The 27,629-nt window shown below is 41.7% G+C and overlaps 2 protein-coding genes across 2 annotated transcripts; one reads left to right on the top strand and one right to left on the bottom strand.

Annotated features, from left to right (window-relative positions):
* The first annotated feature begins 10,587 nt into the window (after positions 1 to 10,587).
* Positions 10,588 to 17,431, top strand: LOC140559776 (membrane-spanning 4-domains subfamily A member 4D-like). The gene is made up of 8 exons (XM_072683394.1): positions 10,588 to 10,685; positions 11,667 to 11,910; positions 12,400 to 12,513; positions 12,625 to 12,681; positions 14,665 to 14,775; positions 15,726 to 15,839; positions 15,926 to 16,006; positions 16,908 to 17,431. The coding sequence occupies exons 2-8, from the start codon at positions 11,686 to 11,688 to the stop codon at positions 16,998 to 17,000; spliced, it is 795 nt and encodes a 264-aa protein (XP_072539495.1). The 5' UTR covers positions 10,588 to 10,685; positions 11,667 to 11,685; the 3' UTR covers positions 17,001 to 17,431.
* A 1,481-nt stretch (positions 17,432 to 18,912) lies between these two features.
* On the bottom strand, positions 18,913 to 27,096 carry LOC140559777 (membrane-spanning 4-domains subfamily A member 4A-like). The gene is made up of 8 exons (XM_072683395.1): positions 26,911 to 27,096; positions 25,616 to 25,805; positions 23,381 to 23,494; positions 23,219 to 23,275; positions 22,036 to 22,182; positions 20,814 to 20,927; positions 20,581 to 20,658; positions 18,913 to 19,398 (listed from the first exon to the last, which is right to left on the bottom strand). Exons 2-8 carry the CDS (start codon positions 25,775 to 25,777, stop codon positions 19,306 to 19,308), a joined length of 765 nt encoding a protein of 254 aa, XP_072539496.1. The 5' UTR covers positions 25,778 to 25,805; positions 26,911 to 27,096; the 3' UTR covers positions 18,913 to 19,305.
* Positions 27,097 to 27,629: the final 533 nt, after the last annotated feature.

Below are 27,629 nucleotides of genomic sequence, written 5' to 3'. Positions count from 1 at the left end.
ATCTGTGTGTTCATTTCTGGCCTGTCTGCACACCTGGACCTCTGTCTGCACTGTCTGCACTGTCTGCACGGTCATTAAGACCCTTTTAATATGATTTTATAAGATTATTTAAATGAGTTTATGCTCGTCTACCTCAGTGGGCACACTGCAGTATCTTCCTGGGCAGCTCGAGGGCGCTGTGTTCACATCTTTACCTTCCATTCTCAGTAAAGCACAAAAACCACCCACTCTCTTCAGGATGCTGAGAACATCCAGCTGCTAGGTTCTCTCCTGTTCCCCCCAAAAAAAGCACCACAGTTACACTGGCTCCCATAATACATTCCATAATATCCCTCCCCAACTTCCAAATATCTTTTTTTTCTTTCTCGGGTCTGGGTTTACAGCTTATGTGGAATCCCTGACCAGGCTCTAATCAAAACACATCGGTCAGTGTCCCACACGCTAGACAAGCAAACGTTTGTGGACACCCTTCATAATGAATTTACACCGATTGTTAACATAGATGTGCAAATGCACACACACAGCTTGTCCACTCCCTATAGAGAAGAAGTACTGCCAATAGAATAGGACTCCCTGGATCAGATAAACATCATGACCCTAATGGCTCCATGCTGCCTAATGCCAGGCGTGGGCTAGAGGAAGGGTATGAAGCCCCCCAGCATTGAGGAGCTGTGGAGCAGTGGAAGAACTGTGTTCTCTGGAATGATGGATGGTGGTGGAGCTCCATCCAGTACTTTTGAGTTGGGGAGTTGATGATGATGATGGAGTTGATGGTGTGGTGGTGATCATCGGTCAACATCCTGACTTCACTAAAGCTTTTGGCACTGAAGGCCTTCCCTGGTCCCCAATGTTACTCCAACATCTGTGTGACCACCAACTACATGCTGGTTTACAAATATGTGCTGGATGAGCGCCCTCTAGTGGCAGGTCACCCCAGTTGTAACTGTGTCCTTGACAAATCCAAATCACAAATATGACTTTTTTTGCTTAATTTAAACACCCCATAAAAACCTTTGCCTTTTTTAACATTTCCAATATCTGGAGATTTGATCTTCATGTGATCAAGACTGAGAGATGGAGGTAATCTAACTAAACTCACACACCTGAAGAAACGTCTGTAATTATATAAACTTAATTTATATAATGGAATTAATAGAAATGTCATTTTCCTAAACCTAAATGTAACCTACTACACCTAAACCTAATTCTAACCTAAACCTAAACTTAACCCACTACACCTAAACCTAATTCTAACCCAAACCCAAACGTTACCCTCTACACCTAAACCTAATTCTAACCTCAGCCTAAACCTAAACTTTACCCACTAAGCCTAAACCTAATTCTAACCCAACCCAAACTTTGCACACTACACCTAAACCTAATTCTAACCTCAGCCTAAACCTAAACTTAACCCACTACACCTAAACCCAATTCTAACCCAAACCCAAACGTTACCCTCTACACCTAAACCTAATTCTAACCTCAGCCTAAACCTAAACTTAACCCACTACACCTAAACCTAATTCTAACCCAACCCAAACTTTACCCTCTACACCTAAACCTAATTCTAACCTCAGCCTAAACCTAAACTTAACCCACTACACCTAAACCTAATTCTAACCTAAACCTAAACTTAACCCACTACACTTAAACCTAATTCTAACCCAAACCCAAATGTTACCCTCTACACCTAAACCTAATTCTAACCTCAGCCTAAACCTAAACTTAACCCACTACACCTAAACCTAATTCTAACCCAACCCAAACTTTACCCTCTACACCTAAACCTAATTCTAACCTCAGCCTAAACCTAAACTTAACCCACTACACCTAAACCTAATTCTAACCTAAACCCAAACTTAACCCACTTCACCTAAACCTAATTCTAACCCAAACCCAAATGTTACCCTCTACACCTAAACCTAATTCTAACCTCAGCCTAAACCTAAACTTAACCCACTACACCTAAACCTAATTCTAACCTAAACCCAAACTTAACCCTCTTCACCTAAACCTAATTCTAACCCAAACCCAAATGTTACCCTCTACACCTAAACCTAATTCTAACCTCAGCCTAAACCTAAACTTAACCCACTACACCTAAACCTAATTCTAACCTAAACCCAAACTTAACCCTCTTCACCTAAACCTAATTCTAACCCAAACCCAAACTTTACCCACTACACAATTCTCAATTCTAACCTAAACTCATGGGGTTTTACTCTGAGCTGTTGTTGTTGGACCTGGGTCGGTCAGTGAGAGAACTGCTGTACAGCACATTTCCAGCATATTTCTACAAATATAAAGTTATAAACCCGTATAAACTTTTAACTTTATGAGCTCCAGAAATGACTCTGTTACTCTGCAGTCCTGTGTCTCCTCACAGTCTGCCTGAACTGCTTTGTTATAACTCCAAAGGTCATCAGACATGCAGAACCCTCTGACTTTCAGGTTGGACTTAAATTCAGGCGAGCTCACTCAACTGACCGCTCAGTGGAAAGTTCAAGACCAAGAAGACAGCTGAGATTCCAGGTAACGTCAGGAATTTCCCCAGTTCTCAGACTTTCCAGGTCTTTCTGGGTCTGTATGGCACTCGTCCGCAGAGGCCCCTTTGGGTTCGAGTTCTGTTTGAGCACTGATTGTACCGGATGCTTTTCTGCACAGGAGAACAGCACACCTCTGAGGATGAGCACGCCAACTCCAGCACCAAATGTGGGATACAGCGTCACCCACTTAAGCCCATCAATCACAGAAGAATTAGACCACGATGGCCTCATTAGTTCTCACTCATTGAAAATGTTTGTGAGGAGAGAGAGGAAGACATTGGGGGTAAGTCGCACCTGATGCCTGCTGTAGAATACTGGGGTTCACTGCTTCCTGACATTACCTAATTCTAACCTAAATCTAAACTTTACCTACTAAACCTAAACCTAATTCTAACCTAAATCTAAACTTTACCTACTAAACCTAAACCTAATTCTAACCTAAATCTAAACTTTACCTACTAAACCTAAACCTAATTCTAACCTAAACCCAAACTTTACCTACTAAGCCTAATTCTAACCTAAACCCAAACTTTACCTACTAAACCTAAACCTAATTCTAACCTAAACCCAAACTTTACCCACTAAGCCTAAACCTAATTCTAACCTAAACCCAAACTTTACCCACTAAACCTAAACCTAATTCTAACCTAAACCCAAACTTTACCCACTAATCCTAAACCTAATTCTAACCTAAACCCAAACTTTACCTACTAAACCTAAACCTAATTCTAACCTAAACCCAAACTTTAATTGCATTCAGCAACTAACACTCTAGTCGCTGAATGCAATCAATCACATTCTCACAGCAATGCTCCTCCAAAGTCTAGTAGAAAGTCTTCTTCTCTGGACAGTAGAGACAGTTACTCCAACAAAAGCAGGATCAGCTCTTTTTAATATCCTTTATTTTAGAAGAAACCGTAATGAGCAGGTGTCCCAATACTTTTGTCCATTTAGTGTGTGTGTGTGTGTGTGTGTGTGTGTGTGTGTGTGTGTGTGTGTGTATGAATGTAAGTGTCTATTTTCCTCCACAGATAGTCCAGATAATGGTTGGTTTATTGATACTCGCGTTCGGCATCGTGTTCTCCAGTAAGAGCAATAACATCAGCGTCTACAGCGGCCTGCTCTACTGGATGCCGCTGCTCGTAAGCATTAATATTAATATTTTCTATGATTGTTTATGATCAGGATTTCTTTTAACTTCACTTCAAAGCGAGGCGTGTAAGTGACAAGTCAATGCTGCTTCCCTCCTCTGCAGTGCATCACCACTGGTTCTCTCACAGTAGCCGTGGGGAATAAACCCAATCCCTGGGCGGTTCGTAAAACACACTTTTTACACTTATTAAAAACATACCTGAGATGGACAAAATAATGGAAACACCATGAACAAAAGACAGAGTACATAAATCCTATGATGTTTAGTTTTTTGTGACTTATGATATATATATATATATATATACACAAACTATGTCCAAATATTTGTGGACACCATGCTGCCTAACGCCAGGAGTGGGCTAGAGGAGGGGTATAAAGCCCCCCAGCATTGAGGAGCTGTGGAGCAGTGGGAGAACTGTGTTCTCTGGAATGATGGTGGAGGAGCTCCATCTAGTACTTTTGGGATGAGTTGAGGATGATGAGGTGGGGTGGTGATCATCATCATCCAACATCCTGACCTCACTAACGCTTTTGTCACTGAATGCAATCAAATCCTCACAGCAATGGTCTTCCTCCAAATAGTACTAGAATGTAGAGACAGTTACTCCACCATAGCAGAATCAGCTCTTTTCAATACCCCTGATTTCAGGAGAAACAGTAAATGAGCAGATGTCCCAATACTTTTGTCACACTGTGTGTGTGTGTATATATATATATATATATATATATATATATATAGTGTGTGTGTGTGTGTGTGTGTGTGCGTATAAGTGTACAGTGGTTGTTTGTGTTCCTGTAGAAGAAGGTGTGTGTTGCAGCAGCTACATCGGGTTATGTAGTGGTGTTTGCTTCCATCTTTCTGATGATATTAGATCTGCCCCTGAACGACACGAGCTGCTACCCAGATATCCCTGACTGTCCCTCTGAGTTCACAGAAATGCTCCAGGTACGTTCTATTAGCCTGACGAATCCGAGAACCACCACTGTGCTTGACTGGTTCTCCCTTCTTATTTGGATTGGGTAATACCTTTTGTATCGCCAGTGTGGAGAACCTTTCCAGCAGGCAAAGTGTGACAATACTGGAAACCTTTTCTTTAAAGGTTCTATGAAGAACCACCAACAGTGTGGAAATTCTGTCTCAGCAAAATGAGGCAAAATGGGTTCTGTATAGTACAGAAAAGGGTTCCTTCACTTATAACGAGAGTGTAAACCTTTTCTTTAAAGGTTTTACGAAGAACCACCAACAGTGCTGAGCATCTTTTTTATCAGGCAAAATGGGTTCTATGTGGTACAAAAAAAGGGTTCCTTCACTTATAACAATAGTGGAAACCTTTTCTTTGAAGGTTCTATAAAGAAACATCTACAAACCTTTTTTAAAGGTTGTGTAAAGAACCATCACCAGTGTGGAGAACCTTTTTTAGCAGGCAAAATGGGTTCTATATGGTACAAAATTGGGGGCCCTCCCTTGTAACAATAGTGAAGAACCATCTACGTCAGGTGTTCTGTGTATATGAAGAACCGTTTGACCCTGCAAAGAACCCTTTCAACGCATTCAAATTGTTCTTTTAGTTCTTATGGTTCCACAGAGCCATTGCTGTTACTGAAGAACCTTTAAAGAACGTCTTTCAGTAGTTCAGTAGTTACTGAATAATAGTCCTCATGCTACCACGGAGGCTAATGTGGGACTGTGTTGCAGAGCCTGGACCTTGCCGTCACTGTAGTGCTGGTGCTGTTCCTGTGCCTTCATATCTTCACGTGTTTTTTCATCATCGCCAGCTTCCACAAGCTCCAGTTTGTGACGGTGGTAAGTCTCAGGATTAGAACTCCAATCTTAGAGGAATACTGTCTCTTTTTAGTGGAATATATCAGCCATAACATTAGTACCACCTGCCTAATATTGAGTAGGTCCCCTCGTGCCGCCACAACAGCTCTGACCCGTCCAGGGATGGACTCCACAAGACCTCTGATGGTGTCCTGTGGTGTCTGGCTCCAAGATTAACGTTAGCAGCAGACTTTAAGGCCTGTAAGTTGTGAGGTGGGCGGGGCCTCCATGACCCTGTCGCCGGTTCACTGCTTGTCCTTCCTTGGGGCACTTTTGGTAGGAACTGACCAGAGACCCAGACGTCTAGAACATCAGCTTGCTCAAGTCCTTACACTTCAGCATTGAGGACTGAATGCTCACTTCAGCTCTTGTTACCAAAGCTGAGGTCAGTCAGTTGAAGTACAAGGCTGGTGTTTCTAATAAAGTGGCCAGTGAGTGAAAGCTGAAGGCTGGTGTTTCTAATAAAGTGGCCAGTGAGCGAAAGCTGAAGGCAGGTGTTTCTAATAAAGTGGCCAGTGAGTGAAAGCTGAAGGCTGGTGTTTCTAATATAGTGGCCAGTGAGTGGAGGGTAGGTGTTTCTAATGAGGTTTTCTTCTCCCTGCAGGTGGTGGCTGTGAACACAAACCTGGAAACCCCACCTGCAGACAGCCCTCCACAAAACACACAGATCCAAAACTGATGCTGGAGGTTCCAGAGCTTCTGAGTCTAGGAGATTAACACACTCCAGATGTTTCCTTTAGCGATCTAGAACATCACCAGATGTTGACATCATGAGACATCTCAACATAGACCAGTCTGAGAAAGCCTGACCTTTAGGCCACAGCTGCCCCTTATAGACGTTTAGGGCTGCTCCCCCTTAATAACCTGGACGAAAAAGCCTTCTCAGACCCACCCGGCACTTTTCACTTCTTCACTTCTGTCTGTTGATAAAGTCTTGAAACCTAAGAGGGGCACAAAAGAACTTTACTGAGCCAAATCCTTAAAATCAATAAAAATATTAATCTTGGCAAAGCACCTTCAAAGCCCCCTCAGTCATGGTGAAATCAGATGGTATGTCCACACTGCACTGTATCTGCCTACCTGCACAAACACCCTGTCAGAGAAATTGCCCGAATTGTAAAGTTAAATAAATGCAAAAGCATTTGAAGAAAAATGATGTCATATTCCTTTGATGTTAATGTGTTCTGAAAATAAATATGATGTCTAAACCTTCTTAATTTATAATAATAATATAATAAATAATATAATAATAGTAAATAATAAATCATTTAATTGACCAAAACCTGACTAAAATATATTTTGAATGGTTCGGAAATCCCAAGTCGTGCTGCTTGCCATCAGCAGCCGGAGTCAGAGAGAGCACAGCTGATCTTCCTCTCTGGGTTGATGGCACTCCCTTCCCACATCACTCCTAGTGTGATGTCGGTCATAATTGTCCTCCCAAATTGGGTAGAAAAGGGGGTCAAATTAAAAATAAATTATCATTATTATTATTATTATTATTATTATTTTATGCATGTGGTGTGGCATATTTTTTGTGCGTTTTAACCCTTTATAGTGCGTTTTTAGTTTGAGTTTTTGTGCACTTTTTCACTATTGATGAATGTGGATTTTCATGTTTTTGGTCTGTATTTTCACGGCAGGTACATAGTCGATACTTTTTGTGCATTCTTATAAATATATTATTATATTATGTATTTACAATAAATATAATTCTGAAGTTATATTATGTTATATATATATAAACCTAATTATGGGAGAGAGCCTACTCTCAACATGTAGAGAAGTACTGCCAATAGAATAGGACTCTCTGGAGCGGATAAACATCATGACTCTATTGGCACCATGCTGCCTAATGCCAGGCGTGGGCTAGATGAGGGGTATAAAGCCCCCCAGCATTGAGGAGCTGTGGAGCAGTGGAAGAGCTGTGTTCTCTGGAATGATGGTGGTGGAGCTCCATCCAGTACTTTTGGGATGAGTTGGGGATGAAGAGGTGGGCTGGTGATCATCATCATCATCCAACATCCTGACTTCACTAACACTCTCACAGCAATAGGTGCAACTTATATTGGCTGAAGGGGTGTCCACAAACATTTGGACATTTAGTGAATGCAGGGGGTAAGCCATTCAGGAGCTTTTTGCAGGTCAGTGAGCCACGCTGTGAGTACCACAGTAGTTCACTTGAAGCCGTGACTCATGTCTGGTTGCAGAGACAGAGCGAGGCAGTGATAATGATTGACTGATAGTGTGACAGTGCAGACGCCGCGCCCTGCCGTCCCTTACTGCGTGTTGTTAAAGTCATCTTATTATAGGAGGCTTATATAATACTGTTTTTCAGGTGCGGCTCCATGCAGATGCTTGGCTACAGCAGCTACGTGCTTCTGTCGGGGTAATTCAGAATCATATCTGCCTCATATAAAAATCTTCCTCCTGCTCAGTCTTGTGAGCAGGTCAATAATTATCAGTCATTTTCCATCCAAAGTGCTGGATGAACCTAAAATATGTACATGGCTACATCACCACCCGTCAAAAGTTTGGAATCCATTGGAAATCAATTTTTTTTTATTGTAAATGGTAAACTATGAAAACTAAAATTAATTACTCTATTAAGTTCATTCTGCACAACATCACACATATGGAATAATTATTAAAAGAAAAAAAATACAATTAAAAATAACTAAAACAATCCAGCATGATTTTGTGGATTATTCTAAAAAGGTAAAGGTGCACGTATTTGCCACTGTACAGCGAAATGTGTCCTCCGCATTTAACCCATCTGTGGTAGTGAACACACACACACACACACACACACACTAGTGAACTAGGGGCAGTCAGTACACACACCCAGAGCGGTGGGCAGCCAACTCCAGCACCCGGGGAGCAGAGAGGGTAAAGGGCCTTGCTCAAGGGCCCAACAGTGGCAGCTTGCCAAGCCCGGGAATCAAACCCACAACCCTGTAATCAATAGCCCGGCACTCTAACCGCTGAGCCACCACTTCTAAAATGACTCAGAAAAATTTATTTTGTAAAGTGTACGTCTAAAATATCCTTTTCTATTGTAACGTCTAGTTTTTATATTCTATAATATTACAAATGTGTTTACATATTTCATATTCTGTTATTTTGGATCATTTAAAGGTAAATAAATAAAAGTGCAAGGATTTGTCACTGTACTACGTACAGCAAGATGTGTCCTCTGGCATTTAACCCAGCCGTTGTGGCAAACACACACACACACACACACACACACACACACACACACTAGTGAGCTAGAAGCAGGGAGCATACACACACCCAGAGCGGTGGGCAGCCAACTCAGGTCGCAGAGTGGGTGAACAGTGGCAGCTTGCTGAGCCTGGGTATCGAACCCATAACCCTGTCATCAACAGCCCCCTGTAGTGACCTACATAAATTCATGGGAAGGATGGAACAGCCTAACTATCTCCTAATGATTCACTCGTCTCTGCTGTTGATCTTCACCTGGTGAGGAAGTTCATCCAGCAGAGTTGACACAGCAGTTCTCTCCAATCTAGTACGATGAGATGTTTCAGAACTGGACGTTTGGTGTCAGTGGAGAGCTGCTGATCAGTTCTTCTCCATCTGCATTTCAGCTTTCAGGTGCAAAGTTCAGAGAGAGAATTGCACAGGAAGAGAGAATAGCCAGGAAGAGCCATGGGGAATGTCTAGCGGCCTGTATCTCAAAGTCTTGGTGTAGTCATGGATGATCAGTTATCGTTCTCAGGTCATGTTGCAAACGTAACTCGGTCATGCAGATTTCTCCTGTACAACGTCTGGAGAACTCGACCCTTCCTCTCCAGGGAGGCCACCCAGGGGCTTCTTCAGTGTCTCGGCACTTCAAGACTTGACCACTGCAACTCTCTTCTGGCTGGTCTTCCTTTGCATCTTCAACGTTTCTACGTTCAGCCATGTTCAGCTCCTCCTCTGCTGCGTTCTCTCTTCACTGTAGCTTCCTGTAGTTGCTGCCCAGGTCATCAGATTCAGACCCCTGACTCTGGTCTACAAAGCCAAGACTGGACCAGCCAGCCCCTCCGTACTTGATGGCAATGGTCAAAAGCCGATCTGCACCAAGAGCCCTTCCAGCTTCAAGTACGGCTCGGCTCGACCCGCCATCCTTTAAGATCCACTGTCCTGTTTACTTTTTACTGTCCTGCACCGAAGTGGTGGAACGAACTTCCCCTGGGTGTCCAAACAGCAGAGTCCAACGCTCGCTGTCCTCAAACCCAGACTGAAGACCCTCCTCTTTTGAGAATACTCAGGTGAAGAGAAGAGTATTATGGTCTCCATATTGACTTGAGTCTAAGATTAGAGGAGCTTTGAATTCTAGTCTCTGCCGAAGGTTAGAAAAGTGATTGCTGGTTTGATCCCTTGCAGTGCCCATAAGCAAGACACTCAACCTTCATGCCCAAGTGCTTCCCAGGTGCTTCTGCTAGGGCTAGCCAGTTCTCACTGTCTCACTGTCCTCCCTGAATGAGTGGGCTGACCTTTTGAACCCTAGGTTTATGATTGGGTATTTTATTATTATAATGCAGATACTATAAATGATTTGGCAAGCGTTTGGTTTAGCATATCTTGTGGCATCCCACAGGGTTCTATTCTAGGGTCTATGGAGCTGATGATTACAGAAGCCAGAGCTCAAGTTCCTATGTGTGCAACACAAACCGTGATTGATGGTTCTACCTTCCTGCCTCACTTCCTTCCTTTCTTCTTGTTCCAGTCCCACTCGACAGCCCCAGTCCTTTTACTTTTTAAAGCTAAGTCGATTTGAAGGGGAGAAATTTTCGACTTTAACCCAAGAAGAACTATAAATAGAGGGGGTTTATTTAGTACTCTGTCCAGCACTGTTCTAATCCACATCGTATCCATCACTGTTTAAAAATTTATATCTACAATTACTAAGAGGAATAGGGATTCAGACTTGAATCTGAACAAGAGGGTCGTCTACGTCCCTGTGGTGGCCATGCATGTAGTGACCGCACAGACAGCTCCCTGCTTCAATACCTGTTGGGTTTGTGTCATTCCAAAGGTCACAAAAACAACTCAAACTTCCTGGATGAAAAAGGGAGTGACATTGCTGATCACTCAAAGGAGGAGGAAGACAGGAATACCGTTCACAACGGCAGAGACGAAAACGAGGGGGAAAGCAGGTAAAGCCTCAAAAATTAGGCTTGGTTTAATACAGGGGTGTTTTTATCAATAAGCTGTAGTATATTCCTCTGTAATAAGAATTTTAATGCATGAATGGATCTTGTATATCATCGCTATGACCTCATATCTCCATTTCTTTCTCCAAGGTTTCATTTTTTGACATAATGTAAATCTTGCAGTTGTTTATATTGTGTCAAAATCAAATTTCATGATAAACGGACCAATGGAAATGCTCCAAAATAATAATAAAATATTATAATAAAATATTAGGTTGTGTAACAGCAACTATATGATCTACAACACAGAACCGACTGCGGTTCCAAGGCTTGCTTTCTTCACTCCTATATGCACCATATGGATAAAAGTATTGGGACACCTGTTTATTCATTGTATCTTCTGAAATGAAGGATATTAAAAAGAGTCGCTATCTTGACAAGCTTTCTACCTGAGTTTGGAGCAGCATTGCTGTGAGGATTTGATTGCATTCAGCAAGGAGAACATTAGTGAGGTCAGGATGTTGGATTATCACCATCTCACCTCATCCCCAACTCATCCCAAAACCACTGGATGGAGCACCATCCATCATTCCAAAGAACAATGCTGGGGGGGGGGGCTTTATACCCCTCTAACCCACTCCTGGCATTAGGCAGCATGATGCCAATATGTTTATGATGTTTATCAGCTCCTTAGGGTCCTATTCTATTGGCTGTACTTCTCTACCAGGACTAGGAAAGCTGTTTGTGTGCATTTGCACATCTGTGTCAGCAATGGATGCACCTTAAAGTAGCTGAATGTATTCATTAGAAAGGGGTGTCCACAAACATTTGGACATATAGTGTAGCTTAGTTGTAACTCAACCAGCTTTCATTGTGTTTTAGTGCAATTTTGTAAATAGCAGATTTTAGAGGGTGGGAATGATTGTACATAGCACCAAATTGGGTGACCGTTCTCCAGTACTACATTAATTCCATTTTGTCCAGCACACAGCTGAACTGAAGGATGTCCACCACACTGGTACCCACCAACAGCATGGAAAATGGCTTCATCATTGTGACCCATGTGATCCCAGAGCAGCCAGCTCCATCTGGGACGGCACCGAGTGGACCAGGGCCAGGAGCAGGATTCTTCAACGGGATGCTGCGGAGAACCTTGGGACATCAACAAGACCAGTCCACCCCAGACCTATCCAGCAGTTGTCTAAAGAGAGAACCAAAAGTGCTGGGGGTAAGATGTTTCTGCTTCTGAGTTGCTGGGTAACAACACCGCCTTCCCTGTGGCAGACTGAGGTTCAATTCCTTGGGCATGACTCCCAAGTCTACATACTGATTCCTGTGTGGTTGGTGTGGAGCTACCACACCATGTGAGAGACTGGGCTTCAATTCTCAGTCTGAGTGACTATGCTGCGCTACACCAGTGAGAGTCCTTAGGCCCGACTACCAACACCACATTGACCCAAGCACGTCAGTTATAATGCTAAATGCCATAAAAGCAAATGTGTAAAATAGGGTGGCCATGTGTCCTCATTATCCTGGACATGTCCTCTCTTTGGATGTCCAATCAATCAATCAACTAATCAATCGACCTTTATTTAAAGTACACTGACGTAGCCGGGCCAATACGTTGAATGCAGAATGACTATAACTATAAGCATGTGAATAACTGAGCCGATCTGATTTTGCCTGAGGAGTCAACATGCCGTTTTTCCTCCCACAGACGGTGCAAATCATGACTGGGGGGATGATATTTTTGCTCTGCATCGTCCTAACCCAGAACAACAGCATGCTGTTGTTCACACAGAGTTTACTCAGCTACTGGGGGGCCATAATCGTAAGTTTCGTCCAGTTTTCTCTTATTTATGTATTTATTTATGTAGAGTGAGATTAGTAAGTGTTGACTGGTACCCTTTTCATACCCTTATTCCCAACACCCCCCCCCCAGTACATCACTGCTGGCACTCTGTCTGTGGCGGCTGGGAATAAATTTCATCCCCATTTGGTACGTAAGTTTTAATAATCTCATAAAATCTTACTAACCTTTATTACTTGATCGAATTGATTGTCATTGGATAATAGTGATTGATGTATAGACCATCATCATCATCTACATGCTACATACTACATATATACTGATATACTGGTTTGGTTACATATACATAAATATACATATCTATATCTATATATATATATATATATATATATATATATATATATATATATATATATATATATATATATATATACCTATCTATCTATCTATCTGGGACACTAAACAAATTGTGAATAAAAACTGAATGCAATGATGTGGAGATGGCAAATGTCAATATTTTATTCGTAATAGAACATACATGACAGATCAAAAGTTTAATCTGAGTAAATGTAACATTTTAAGGGAGAAATATGTTGATTCAAAATTTCATGGCGTCAACAAATCCCAAAAAAGTTGGGACAAGGCCATTTTTACCACTGTGTGGCATTCCCCCTTCTTCTTACAACACTCAACAGACGTCTGGGTACAGAGGAGACCAGTTTCTCAAGTTTAGAAATAGGAATGCTCTCCTATTTATGTCTAATACAGGCCTCTAAGTGTTCAATGTCTTGGGCCTTCTTTGTCGCACCTTCCTCCTTATGATGCGCCAAATGTTCTCTATAGGTGAAAGATCTGGACTGCAGGCTGGCCATTTTAGTACTCGGATCCTTCTCCTACGTAGCCATGATGTTGTGATTGCTGCAGAATGTGGTCTGGTCTTCCCTGAAAGAGATAACGTCTAGATGGGAGCAGATGTTGTTCTAGAACCTGAACATAGTTCTCTGCATTAATGGTGCCTTTCCAGACATGCAAGCTGCCCATGCCACAAGCACTCATGCAACCCCATACCATCAGTGATGCAGGCTTCTGAACGGAGCGTTGATAACAACTTGGGTTATCCTTGTCCTCTCTGGTCCGGATGACATGGTGTCCCAGTGTTCCATAAAGAACTTCAAATCGTGACTCATCTGACCACAGAACAGTCTTCCATTTTGCCACACTCCATTTTAAAAGACCCCTGGCCCAGTGCAAACGTCTGAGCTTGTGGAGCTTGCTTAGAAACGGCTTCCTCTTTGCACTGTAGAGTTTCAGCTGGCAACGGCGGACGGCATGGTGGATTGTGTTCACTGACAATGATTTCTGGAAGTATTCCTGAGCCCATTCTGTTATTTCCTTGACAGTGGCATTCCTGTTTGAGGTGCAGTGACATTTAAGGGCCCGGAGATCACGAGCATCCAGTAGAGTTTTACGGCCTTGACCCTTACGCACAGCGATTGTTCCAGATTCTCTGAATCTTTTGATGATGTTAAGCACGGTTGATGATGATAACTTAAAAGTCTTTGCTATTTTACGCTGGGTAACACCATTCTGGTGTTGCTGTACTATCTTTCTGCGCAACAATGGTGGAATTGGTGATCCTCTTACCATCTTGGCTTCAGAGAGACACTGACACTCTGAGAAGCTCTTTTTATACCCAATCATGTTGTCAATTGACCTAGTTAGTGTTAATTGGTCTTCCAGTTGTTCGTTATATGCTCAATTTCCTTTTTCCAGCCACTTATTGCTACTTGTCCCAACTTTTTTGGGATTTGTTGACACTGTGAAATTTTGAATCAACATATTTCTCCTTTAAAATGTTACATTTACTCAGATTAAACTTTTGATCTGTCATCTATGTTCTATTACGAATAAAATATTGACATTTGCCATCTCCACATCATTGCATTCAGTTTTTATTCACAATTTGTTTAGTGTCCCAACTTTTTTGGAATCCGGTTTGTATATAGATACACAGCCAGCAGCACAGTGTAGCATTACATTGCCCCCCACACACCTCACCTCAATCAGCACTACAATGGAACTCTATGGACAAACCACACCACACCCTCACCCACCTAAACACCCAGGAGTTAATGTGTGTGGATTTGACCTCATACTCTGTGTTTCTCCCAGGCGAAAGCCTTGCTGGTAGTGAACGCCTTCAGTGCAGTGACCGCAGGAACAGCCATCGTTCTACATTCCCTGGACATAGCATACGGGTCTGTCAACACAGCATGGCTGCAGGTGTGTGTTGGACTACAGCACAGAGCACAGAGCTTGTAACCTTAGACGTTTCAACATCTTCTGTGTACACTGTTTCCATATGACTCACATATAAGATCCCTGGACAATAAATTAGTCACCTTGCATGAGGCTATAAATACCTGCAGGGGGTGTGATGGGATTCATAGGTGGAGAGAAATGGTGGAACAGTGCTGTGTGTGTCTGGTTGGAAAATGGGTCGCAAAGCAGCTACAGTTAATGATTGGCTAAAAGGAGTGACTGCATTTGGGCGTGGCCAAAGTGTGAAGGACGTAGCTGAATCTGCAGGTGTATGGAAGCGTACGGTCATACGGGTCTACCAGCAGTGGCAGAAATCCCAGTCTACAGGATGTTCCTCATAAGAATTGTGGAAATTGATGGACAGGGACCGCTGGACTGTTTCACGGCATGCTTCTAGAAGTCAACGCAGGTTCTACTCAAGCGATTTCTCAGGGAACTGTTTTCATTCACAAGCGGTGAAGCTGCCGGCGGTCCCTGTCCATCAGTTTCATCTTTCAGCCACAATTCAGCCAAAATTGGGATTCCTGCAACTGCTGGTAGACCCGTATGACCGTAAGCTTCCATATACCTGCAGATTCAGCTCCTTCCTTCACACTATGGTGATTGGCCATGCCCAAATGCAGTCCCTCCTTTTAGCCAATCATTAACTGTATCTGCCTTGCGACCCATTTTCCACACATCCAACTCGAAACTCCCTGCACCGCACCACCTCCTCTCAATCTATGAATCCCATCAGACACCCGTATTTATTGGTATTTATTGCCTAACCATCCTCGTGCAGCGCCATCTGCAGGAGCCTAAAGTTACTACCACCTTGCAAAAAATTTTTTGACCAATTTCTGGGGGAAACTAATGTTAGGTGGGAGTTTCTAATAAGGTCCAGTAAGCGTATGCTCACTAATCTGTTTCAGAGTCAGATCGATGGGATCAGTGGAGTGCTCCTGTTTTTCTCCCTGCTTCAGTTCATCATCTCCATCTGCATGTTGCTGTTTGGCTTAGATGTTACCTACTGTGCTGAACCAACGGTATTCAACCATCTCACACAGCTGTTGATTAAATGCAGCAGCCAGGAAAACTCTTGTAACTGTGAGAATCATCTGTACCATTATAGGTGTGCTCTGGCAGCGGGTTTCCAGGTCGTCAGGCATGCTGTTCGCTAAACAACCCCTTCCATGTGCACAATAACGAAGAGGTAGCGTATAATACTCTACATTGCACATGGGTTCAGGGTGTGAGTGAACTTAGCTTTGTTGTGGACTTGCTATTCATTCATTTCTTATTGAAGATGAGCTTCCTGCTGTACATAGTAAATATAAATGCCACACTGAACCTACAGGGGGCGACAGATCAACAAACCAGATAAAACTGGAAAAACTGGCATTTCCTGAAGGAAACACGGAATGGTTGGTAACTTAAGGTGTTCTCAGTCCAGGCAGTTTCTAAGCTTAGGTGGTTGCCATGGTTACTATGGGATTTACAAAGTGATTGCAATGATGTTGCAAGGTGGTTCTTATGAAATACCAGGTTGTTACTATGGGATCACTAAGGGGTTGCTAGGTGATTGCTATGATGTTGTTAGGTGGTTCTTATGAAATACCAGGTTGTTACTATGGGATCACTAAGGGGTTGCTAGGTAATTGCTATGATGTTGTTAGGTGGTTGGTGTGGTATAACAGGTGGATACTATGGGCTCGCTAAGTGGCCGCTAGGTGATTTCTATGATGTTGCTAGGTGATTGGTAAGATGTTGCTATGATATGGCAGGTGGTTACTAGGGGGTCGCTAAATGGCTGCTAGGTGGTTTCTATGGTGTTGCAAGGTGATTGAAGGTATACTGGGTGGTTATAATGAGGTTGCTAAGATGTTGCTTAGTAGTTGCTATGATTTAAAGAATGGTTACTATAATGTTATTAAGTGATTGCTAGGTGGTTTCTATGGTATTGTTAAGTGACTGCTATGATATTGCTTGGTGGTTGCTATATTGTTATGGTTACTATGATGTCGCCATGTGGTTGCAATGGGTTTTGCAGAGGGGTTGCTAGGGTGTTGCTAGATGGTTGCAAATATCATCATTAAACGGTCTTCCTTTTCCAGGACGTGTTTGTCATCAGCAATCCCAACATACACAACTCCCTGCCGGCGGGTCCTCCGCCGTACAACGAGATTGAGCCTCAGTTCCAGCCATGAAGCCCCACGAAAACATCTGGATGTGTTGCAGCTGCATAGATTACATGGAGTGGACTCCAACTGGCCATGCAATGCTGCCCAAATGTGTTGGTAATAGTCATGCAGTGGTATTTAGAAACAATGGACTGACAGCTCTGTTACTCCACCTCAAAAAAAAATTGTATCTCCAAAAAAGCAGCTTTACGGGAGAAGAAAAAACCTTCTTAACTTTAAACAGAAGTCAATGTTAGTCGATTTTATTCCAAGTAATTTTGGAGCATTTCTATTGGTTTGTTCATAATTAAATTCTGAGACAGTATAAAGAACAACTAAATTTTTCACATTATGAAGAAAAGTGAAACGCGGCAAAAATGGAGAACGGAAGTTTTTCCCGTTATGACTATATGTGTATATTTATATATGATGAATAAATAGCTTGAGATTTTTATTGATCTGGGAATTAACGTGTAAATGCTTGTGGTGTTTACAATATTTTTTAACTATTTTTATGAGACAAATCCAGGGAATATGAATAAATGAATAAAAATGAGCCGACCAATCTTTTGGTCAGAAATAAGAAGAAATCAGATAGAACAAAAGCACTCAGTAGTTACAGGACTTGTACTTAACTTAAATAGTTAAAAAAGCACATAGTTATAATTATAAACACAGATGTGGCGACACTAGAGGCTCCTTTCTACAACCAAAGCAAACATCAGCTCTGTAGCAGTAAAGTGTCTGGATAAAATACGGGTGGGGTTTTAGGAACTAAATGAGTTTATGAATATATGGCTTCATGCTCTTCCAGCTGACCCTGTGTATTTGCCTAACATGTGATTGCACCTGTTAGACTATATATATATATATATATATATATATATATATATATATATATATATATATTCGTATATTCGATGATATATATGTATATATACTATATATAAGTATATATGTTAAATTCTATATATATATATATTCATATCTAAAAGTAGATATTTGGAACATTTTTCTGTCAATAACTAAAGTGAATATGTATATTATGATTCTATAGATTCTAAAACAGCAATAATTAAAACTTGCTCATTAAAGTAGTTATACTGTTCCTCCTGTCTTTGGGACCGGGTTGGGGGGTAGAGGTGCTATGACACCAACGTTAGGCTGGGAATGAACTCTGGTGTAATTGTTAAAGCCAGGTGAGATTTGTTCCAGGCAAACAGCTTGCCTCCAGGGTGTTGTATGTAAGACGTTCTCTGGGGTTTACAGGGAACGGTGGTAAACAACAACAGCCCGAGAGCAGCTGTTCGGTACGCAAAACTACCGTAATGAGAGAGACTGGAAGTAAATGGTCAGAACAAATGGCTGGCCAAATGCAATGCTCGAATACACTCTTGACATAATATGTCATATTACCTTATATTTTCTATTATAATTCAGAAATTATATGACTTATGTGTCCTCTCTAGCTTGATTTGGCCATACATAGCTAGCAAGCTAATCTGTCAGCTAGGTGTCCTGTTATGTTGAGGTCTCGGCTACCTGAGGTAAAGATAACTGTTTTTAAAGCAACATGGCATAATTCATATTCCACTATACTTTCCATTATAATTCATAAATTGCTAACTAGCTAATCTGTTAGCTTTTGTCTTGTTTTATTCGGCTTTCTGAGGTAAAGATAACTCTTAGCCTTATCCTTATTAAACTAACATGAAAAGTCATATCACAGTATATTTATATTTTCTATAATTCTGAAATTAAATGGCTTATTTCTCTCCAGCTGGTTTTGGCGATATGTGGAAAGCTAACTAGCTCATTTGTTATCTATGGAAAAGTTTTTTTTATTAGTTTCATTGTTTTGTGGATTGCTGATTATTTACTATACAGTATATAACACAAATATACCTGATTTACTAAGAAATGATTCCACACAGCAATATTGTGGATAGAAATATACTTTATATGCTATAAGAAAGATTTAAAAAACAAAAAACAAAACATTGATCTACTTAAAAAAATAAAGCATAGAAATTTTCAGAATTTTCAGAATTGGTGCACTTTTACGTCAGAGCAGTCCACAAGTTATAGAACATATAAACTTTTATCTGTATTACCATCAAACAAGCCATCACAGCTGACACTGCACATGTCATGTGATGTGCTGAAGCAGCATACGCAGGAAATAAAAGAGAAAAAAAAAGTATGATTATAGAAAAGATATCGAAAACATCCTCTGCATTAGGGAACTTGAAATGCACATATATATGTGTGTGTGTGTGTATATATGTGTAAGTGCTACGGAGGTTTTATCTTCTGAGAAAGCTGTTTAGCCTCAGTTGTCTGGGAAGCATTTTGTCTCTGTGTACTCTGGAGGACTTTCCATTGGTGGAGCGCTCATAGCGGCACCACTGACTCCGTACATCCACTGGAAAACAAAGAACATCCACAAACGGTAAATATTACCTTACACTAATTACTCCCTTTTATTTCAATGCAATACACTATTAAAAATGATGCTGCCCAAAAGATTCCTTATAGAAGCGCTCTCAAAAATACATGCTCTAGACAAGCAAGAACACGCAGTGTCATTGACCTGAAGCCCCAAAATCTATTTGAGTAGTAAACTCCCCATTTGTGTGCTCACGTTTTAATGCAACAGGGTTTTTAAAAATATTTTAAGTAAAAGTTTTTCTAGAGTGATAACTAGAGATGGCCCAATCAGTGTTTTTGTTCCTCATACTGTTACTGATAGAGGGTGGGGCTGGATGCTGCGTTAACCAGATTAACCAAGGTCACGATTCTGCATCGCCTCTCAAGATGACATATCCTTTACTTCTGGAATTGACCACATTTAAAACAGTGTGGAGCTCCAAGCAGAAGCTAAGAGAGCTGTGAATTCCAGTGCTTGACTAAACTAAACACACACTGTTGTTCCATATTTCGGACAGCGTCATAAACCGCAAACCGGGTAGCGCCAAGCATGTCTACAAGCAAGTAGCCAATGTTTGATTTTCATCTCTAGTGATAGCTTTTATTATTAGAGGTGATGACTGTAACATGTAAGGGTTTAACCCTTTAACCCTTAATGCAGAAAGGCTTATTACACACTAAGGTGTATTACTTAGTAACTACAGGGACTTCTGTACAAACTAGTCGGGCTATTCTTTGATAAGAGAAGTTTGTAATAATGCTTTTGGCCCGCTGGCTGGACCATAGGCTGTTTTAATACTTGTCAGGCTGTGGTTCTGTGGTTTTCCACTCAAAAAATTTATCAACTTTCCTCTCCTTTTTTGTTCTAACAACTTTGAAACAGTATTTTCAGTTTAAGGACCATTTAGTCAATTGACTGAAAGCAACACTTTATTGCTAGGGCACAAGACTGAGTACTGACTTAGTCTTGGGTCTTAAACCCATGACATTGTGAACTTTGCGAACTTGTTCTGTATGAAAAGTTTATTATTATACTGTAAAATCCAAACTCCACCTACACCGTTAAAAATAGAGGTGCTACAAAGAGTTCTTTGAGTGATGCTGCAGAAGAACCAATTGTGTTTTTTTAAGGAACCTTTTAAAACCTTTGAAAGTGTGTAACAAATGCTTGTCTTACCTGTTGGGTGTTCTGAGCAGGGAAAGGATTGACCACTGAACAGTTTGCCTCCTGGTTTGGAACCACAGTGATATTCACCTACAGACATGCACAACTTCACATGTTACAAATTGTGTACAGGGTGACTACAGCAGATAGGCAACATGTGCGTACTGTGTTCATTGACCATAACAGCAGTTCAATCAATTACATTATGCTGCATCAGTGAAAGCGTCTTCAGTTCTGATACCCACCACAGGTTCACTGTTGCAGACGGCTTTACAGGAAAACGCTGAAATGCAGATGGAGATGAAGAACTGAAGTATAGAGAAAACCAGCAGCACCCCGACAGTGCCTTTGGCAGTGTTCTGAAATACAAACAGTTTGATCACAATCTGATCTCTGTAATTTTGTTTTTGCAGCTTGCATCACCCTTTGAGTCTCTCATGGCAAAAACTTCTAGCTTTCTTCTTCTCAGTTCAAACAAGGCCTTTAGACGGCGGATGATCACCATTAGGGCTGGGTATTGGCAAGGATCTGGCGATACAATATGTATCAATATATTGCGATATACTGTGATACTTTAAGCAAGACGATATTTTCCGATTGTTTAATCTAATTTTAGGTCAACTGTCATAGTATAAAAAACAAACCACTACATGCATAAAATCTGAGTGAAAATGTTTACTTTTCATGTCGTCAGAACAGTGGAATCTCTAATCTCTAATCTCTAATCTCTCACAATCTGATCTCAAACTGTAAAATTTTGGGGGGGGGTTTTTGCAGCTTGCAACATCCTTTGAGTCTCTCATGGCAAAAACTTCTAGCTTTCTTCCTCTCAGTTCAAACGAGGCCTTTAGACAGCAGATGATCACCACCAGGGCTGTGTATTGACAAGGATCTGGCGATACAATATGTATTACAATACAGGGGTTACGATTCGATATATTGCGATATACTGTGATACTTTAAGCAAGGCGATATTTTCCGATTGTTTAATCTAATTTTAGGTCAACTGTCATAGTATAAAAAACAAACCACTACATGCATAAAATCTGAAAATCTGAAAATGTTTATATTTAATGTAGTCAGAACAGTGGAATCTCTAACATCCAAAACATACTACTACTGTTTTAACAGTTTGACAGAAATGAACAGTTTTCTGTTATGAGTCTCTCATGGCAAAAACTTCTAGCTGGTATCTAGAACACTTTAGTCTAGGAGACCACTCTACGTTCGATCTCCAGTCTAAATAGCCGTAGGAGAACACGACCCAGACGCCGCAACAACTGAGTCTAACATCAGATGTTGCACCATTTCCTTTACTGTAGCGTCCAGCATCTCTGTTCAGGAGACTCGATTTCAGTGTTTCCCCAGAAATCTGCAGGATTTTATTTTTCCTCACACTTAAGTTCTAAGTGATTTTCATGTGAATATGAAGAATATGACAAAAAATCAAAAAATCAACAATATTACCCTGGAGGTGCAGGAGCTTTGCGAGTAGTAGTTGTAGTCGCTATAATAGCACATCGGTGACATTATTGCCAAATCAATGGAAAACATGATGATGGCTATTGCTGCAGCCATCGTGCTGATGATATTCATTGTCAAAGAGCCTTTAACCTAAAAGACACAGAAAACAGAAGAACATCAGAAACATCAGAGGAACCTTCTTATCAAAAACACAGTGCTCTAACCAGTGAGCCACCACTGACCCACTAATGTGGGACACAAAGTGGAGATTTGTGATTTTTACAGATAATAGACTACTTTAATTGCGTTTAATCAGTCATGCTGAATTAAAATGGGCGACTAAAACAATAAAATGATAATAAAAATAAAATGATTGCTTGTGTGATCAGTGGGGACAATCCAGCCACTGTATCTGAGTACTGAGGCTTGCCAGCTAACGTTATGAAACTTTGCTTTAATAGAAATCATTTTTTATATTTACGATGCTGCTGTTTATCCCTTCCCTGCTCTAGCTCCACCCTGGCTTTTATCCAATTTCTGTAAACCATACACTCCTCGTTGTAGGAAAGGCACCTCTGTGAGCTTACAATTTCACATACTGTCTGTAGTTTAGTTTAACCTGTGGCGTATGTGGGCTCCGGTACTGCAGGTGGCGCTGTGACATTTTATGCTTTTTTTTTTATGACTACTGGAAAAGGATTTCATGCTGTAAAGTACCTCCTGTCGCTACACGATTTGCGTCACCTGCTCGAGTCCACGATGATCCTGCTGCTATCCTCGCTCTACTCCTCGCTGGCTAGCAGGCTAATGCTAGTGCTGAGTTAGCATGTTTAGCCAGAGTAGATATTAAATTTCCAGCATTTTTTCTTCTTCTCAGTTCAGCCGAGGCCTTTAGACAGCGGATGATCACCACCCCACCTCATCCTTAGCTCCCCAACTCATCCCAGCCCAAAAGTACTGACTGGAGCTCCACCACCATCATTCCAGAGAACACAGCTCTTCCACAGCTCCACAGCTTAATGCCCCTCTAAGTAGCTGAATGCATCACTACAAAGGGTGTCCTCAAACATTTGGACATATGGTGTGTCTTGCGAGTGTATCTGAAGTTCTGAAGTCCTGCTGCACACCTTTCCACAAAGAAGAAGGCCAGTAGGAGAAGGCTAAGACTGTGGATGTGTTTACGTACCACGCAGCGATTAAGCTTGTTGCTAGCTGAAACGCTGAGAGAGCCGGCGGTGATGTACTGCATGGAAGGGAAAAGGTCAGTGTGTGTTAAATTGGCAATGAGAGATAATTCTTTTAGTATTTCCATCAGGTGGATTAACAAAAACAAATAGATAGAGCTTACCAGCAAACCCCCCCAGAAAGAAATGCCACTGTAGACTACAATGGGGGGATGGGCGAGGATGGAAATCACGATACCAATCAGGACCATCAACAAACCAGTCATTATCTGGACGGTCTGTGGAGGAAACAGATGGATGTTCAGCCATGTAACTCTCTTCACTGGCTTCCTGTAGCAGCTGCCCAGGCCCAGGTCATCAGATTTAAGTCCTGACGCTGGCCTACAAAGCCAAGATGGACCAGCCAGCCCCTCCGTACTTGATGGTAATGGTCAAAAGCCAAAACCAAGAGCCCTTCCAGCTTGGGGCTCGGCTTGACCGGCCATCCTTTACCCTCCTGAGACCAGTTTTTGGGATTAGTAGGACCTAACAAGTATAAAATCTAAACTTAGTCTTTGTACAGAAAGACTAAGACTACGTTTTTACAAAAAACAATGTCGTCATATGAGGTCAAAAGGTCAAAGTTGAAAAAAATTAAATATCACTGTGTAGAGAGGCAGAAATGTAATGTCCCCATATGAGGATGCAGGGTCTCCAGAGGTTAAGATCCATGGAAGACCTCTGGGTGTCCGAGTCGCTCGCTGTCTTCAAACGCTGACCGAATACCATCCTCTTTTAAGAGTACTTGGGCGAAGTCTAGTGTATTAGAGTCTATTAGAGTATTATGGTCTCCATACTGACTTCTGTATTTAGTAGTATCTAAGCTTAGAGGGATCTCCTGGATTCTGGCCTCTATGAACTAGCTAAGAGTTTTTCCAACAGAGTAAACGATGAAGCCCTTTTTGTAAGTCTGCTAGCCATCAGAAGCCGAGGCCCTGAGAGACTGCATCTGGCCTTGCTCTCTCCAGAATAGATAGGTGGCACTTTCTCCTCACATCACTCCAGTGCAATACCGGCCAGCATGGGCGTCTGCTGGTCGATGCATCAGAGTCGTGTACACAGAGCTTTCCTTGGTTGCCCGGTGACGTCGCATCGGCGACAGTTATTGTCAAAAAAAAGAGACGACGTCTGGCTGTGTATGTGTCTGAGGAGGTGTGTGTCAGTCTTCACCCTCCTAGTGTCGGGAGCATTGCATGTTATGGGGTGGGGGGAATATGTGACTAGGACATAAATTTATTATTTCATAATAATGGACCAAAAGAAATGCTCCAAAATGGCTTGGAAATAATTCTGGTAACATCAACGTCCACTGAAGAAAAGAGATGAGGTAGTTTACAGTTAATAATAAATTCCTGGATCCCTAGATCCCTAGATTCCTGGAAATCATATTTACAGTCAGTGACTAGTCTCTGCCAAAAACAGACGGCCAGCGGCAGGAAATGCCTGAACATGTTGATCTTATGCTTATCAAGATGACTGAAAAGCCAGAAAAAAGGCGGTTAGTTAAAAACAGGCCTCCACCTGCTCACAGAGGTTCCGTTTGATGGAAGATGAATGAGTTAAAAGGATAAGTGAGCAGAGCTTGTACCACACTGTTACCAGGTTATTACATAGTTAGAGAATTTGGGCCATGAAGGGGAGGAAAGCTCCAAATCTAGAAAGCTAGAAAACGGGCTGGGTCCCCTCTGATAAGCACAGCTGGATCCTTTTAACTGGCTTGGCTGGGTTAAAAGGTGGAGGCGTGGGTGGTGGTGGGAACTTTGACAGAGATGGAATTTCAAAGACGTTAGTCTGAGAAGAGGAGGGGCTTCAGGGAAGTTCCTCCTTCCAAAATTCGAACATTTCACAACCCCACAAAGGGCATTTCCCAACTTCCCAACAGGGTGTTTATGTTGTTGTACTTTTGGTTTTGATGTGTGGTATGTAAATGAGCTCTGTTCTGATTGGCTACTCTACATTTTGCTTCATTCAAGGAAAAAAACGGTGCAGTAAATGTGTTGGTTATCAAGACAAACACAGTTTCCCATCGTCTGTATGTCCAGACCTGTAGCTTTACTTTACAGAAGGAACTTTTTTATGTTCAAATGGAAGTCAGTGGAGCATTTCTATTGGTTACATATGTTTGATACATTATAAATGGACACAGAAAAGAGTGAAAAAGTAAAAAAATGAACATAAGCTTGAACATAAATTAAACATAAGTTTGGTGCTGACAGTAATGCCAAACACCGTCTGCAGATATGAGGTTCATTTTTGTTATTTTAACATATATAAAAATATTATTTTAAAAAATATGTAAGACAATATGGAAATAGATGCAGATCTACATATACGTATGTGTACTGTGATTGGTGTCTTACCCCCAGTGCTTTTGGCTCTCCTTTCAGAAATTTCTGAAGTGAGCCACCACTGGAGACATTTTGCACTGTTGCAGTGGAGTTGCCGGTTGCTGGGGGGATCACGTGGGTCACGATGGTGTAGCCATTCCCCATGTTGGAGAGAGGTATAGCCGTGCCAGACATCTTGAAAGCAAGCTGGATTCTGTCAGTGCTAGAGAACATCCACAACAGAACACAACACAACTGCATTAGTGTCCTGTTCTGAAAATACTGACCATGAAACCAACAACTGAAAGATACTGGCTGGGTTTAGATTTGACATCAGGAGACCAAGTATAGTAAGTTTCTCACTCCTTACTTTCACACCTCCATTAATACATTAGCAAGTGAATGTCCTTTTCTAAATTAAATGTCACATGACAGGTTGATCATTTCTTTTAATACTGTCTTGGTTTGCATGGGTCTTCAAAGGCTAAATGTGTTGCACTGTATGTGACGCCGTCTTCCTTTCTCATTGTGTTGTAAAGATGAACAAAGCCTGTGGAGAAACACTGAAAATCACGCTGTTGCGAAATTCATCACTGTTTGACAGCTTGGAACTTCTAGACTGTCAAGTAATTGATGTGATATAAACATCTAAAGCTAAAGCTACCAAAACTACCCAATTGTACCCCACACAGTGGACATAACCCAACAAAAGACACCAACACTGCAGCTAAAGCTACCAAAACTACCCAACTGTACCCCACACAGTGTACATGACCCAACAAAATACACCAACACTGCAGCTAAAGCTACCAAAACTAACCAACTGTACCCCACACAGTGTACATGACCCAACAAAATACACCAACACTGCAGCTAAAGCTCCCCAAACTACCCAACTGTACCCCACACAGTGTACATGACCCAACAAAATACACCAACACTGCAGCTAAAGCTCCACAAACTACCCAACTGTACCCCACACAGTGTACATGACCCAACAAAATACACCAACACTGCAGCTAAAGCTCCCCAAACTACCCAACTGTACCCCACACAGTGTACATGACCCAACAAAATACACCAACACTGCAGCTAAAGCTCCACAAACTGCCCAACTCTGCCCCCACTCAATGAACATAACCCAACGAATAAGAAAGAGAACAGAGTACCAGGGTGAGGTTTGTGTGTCGAATCATCAGTCGTTGTTTCTCGCTCCTCCTAAGGGGTATTACAGAAATAGCCCAAGAAAAGACTCAGCAGACAAACTGCCTAAAAACTATAAAGGCCCAACAAACTGACCAAACCCAGTGAACTCAGTGTTAGGCTACCTGAAATGAGGCTGGTGTGTTCTTCTCGGAGATCTCCTCACTGTGTGAGCTGTTCTCTTCTTCTTCTGGGGGAGTTTCAGAGAGGATGTTTTTCAGACGGCTATTGTGAAATGTTGAAGAGGCTGTCCATGCAGCTCAGACTCCAGGACGGCAGTATGTGTGTGTGTGTGTGTGTGTGTGTGTGTGTGTGCGTACACAGAGCTTCAGTGTTGCTATGACAGTAATAGCTTAATAGCTTGGTCATGGTTACTGAATCCACCAAGAGGAGTGGCCTCAGCTTTCCTTGGAACATGAGTGGTGATGGGAGGGGGGGAGGGGGGGGGGGGCTCACTTTCCAGGAAGGCCTGTTCTCAGTAAGCTCTCATGACCTCACACACAGTGTGTGTTTACGAGTGCTGGGGGTTTATTCAGTTATATGCAGGTCATTATTAGACGTTGTTAGACTACATTCAGTCACACTGTGTTTAGGGAAACACTTTAAACAGTTGTAAACAATGTAAAGTAAAGCCTGATTTAGACGGCTGGTGTATTAATTATGCACCAAGCATTCTCGTTATGACCTGCAGTTGTATAACCAGAGGTCTCTTATGTAGAAAAATAATAATAATAATCAAAATCCGAAGACACTGTAGTGGTACTAATGTTATGGCTGATCGTTGCAGCCTTGCTGTCATTTCAGAAATGGACGCTTTATCATCGAAATGTACCTTTAATGTGAT

The sequence above is a fragment of the Salminus brasiliensis genome, chromosome 7 (genome assembly GCF_030463535.1).
Source record: "Salminus brasiliensis chromosome 7, fSalBra1.hap2, whole genome shotgun sequence".
NCBI classification, from domain to species: Eukaryota; Metazoa; Chordata; class Actinopteri; order Characiformes; family Bryconidae; genus Salminus; species Salminus brasiliensis.
Note: the sequence above shows the minus strand (reverse complement) of the source record. Positions and strands in the feature narration are given on the sequence as shown.

What these genes read in the sequence shown, in the direction of transcription:
- LOC140559776 (XM_072683394.1), top strand. Translation starts at nt 11,686, where the DNA reads ATGTCCACCACACTGGTACCCACCAACAGCATGGAAAATGGCTTCATC. An exon ending in GAGAACCAAAAGTGCTGGGG is followed by an intron (nt 11,911 to 12,399) that starts GTAAGATGTTTC and finishes TTCCTCCCACAG; the next exon opens with ACGGTGCAAATCATGACTGG. An exon ending in GCTACTGGGGGGCCATAATC is followed by an intron (nt 12,514 to 12,624) that starts GTAAGTTTCGTC and finishes CCCCCCCCCCAG; the next exon opens with TACATCACTGCTGGCACTCT.
- LOC140559777 (XM_072683395.1), bottom strand. Translation starts at nt 25,777, where the DNA reads ATGTCTGGCACGGCTATACCTCTCTCCAACATGGGGAATGGCTACACC. An exon ending in ACAAGCTTAATCGCTGCGTG is followed by an intron (nt 22,183 to 23,218) that starts GTACGTAAACAC and finishes TGTGTCTTTTAG; the next exon opens with GTTAAAGGCTCTTTGACAAT. An exon ending in AAAGCTCCTGCACCTCCAGG is followed by an intron (nt 20,928 to 22,035) that starts GTAATATTGTTG and finishes TTTGTATTTCAG; the next exon opens with AACACTGCCAAAGGCACTGT.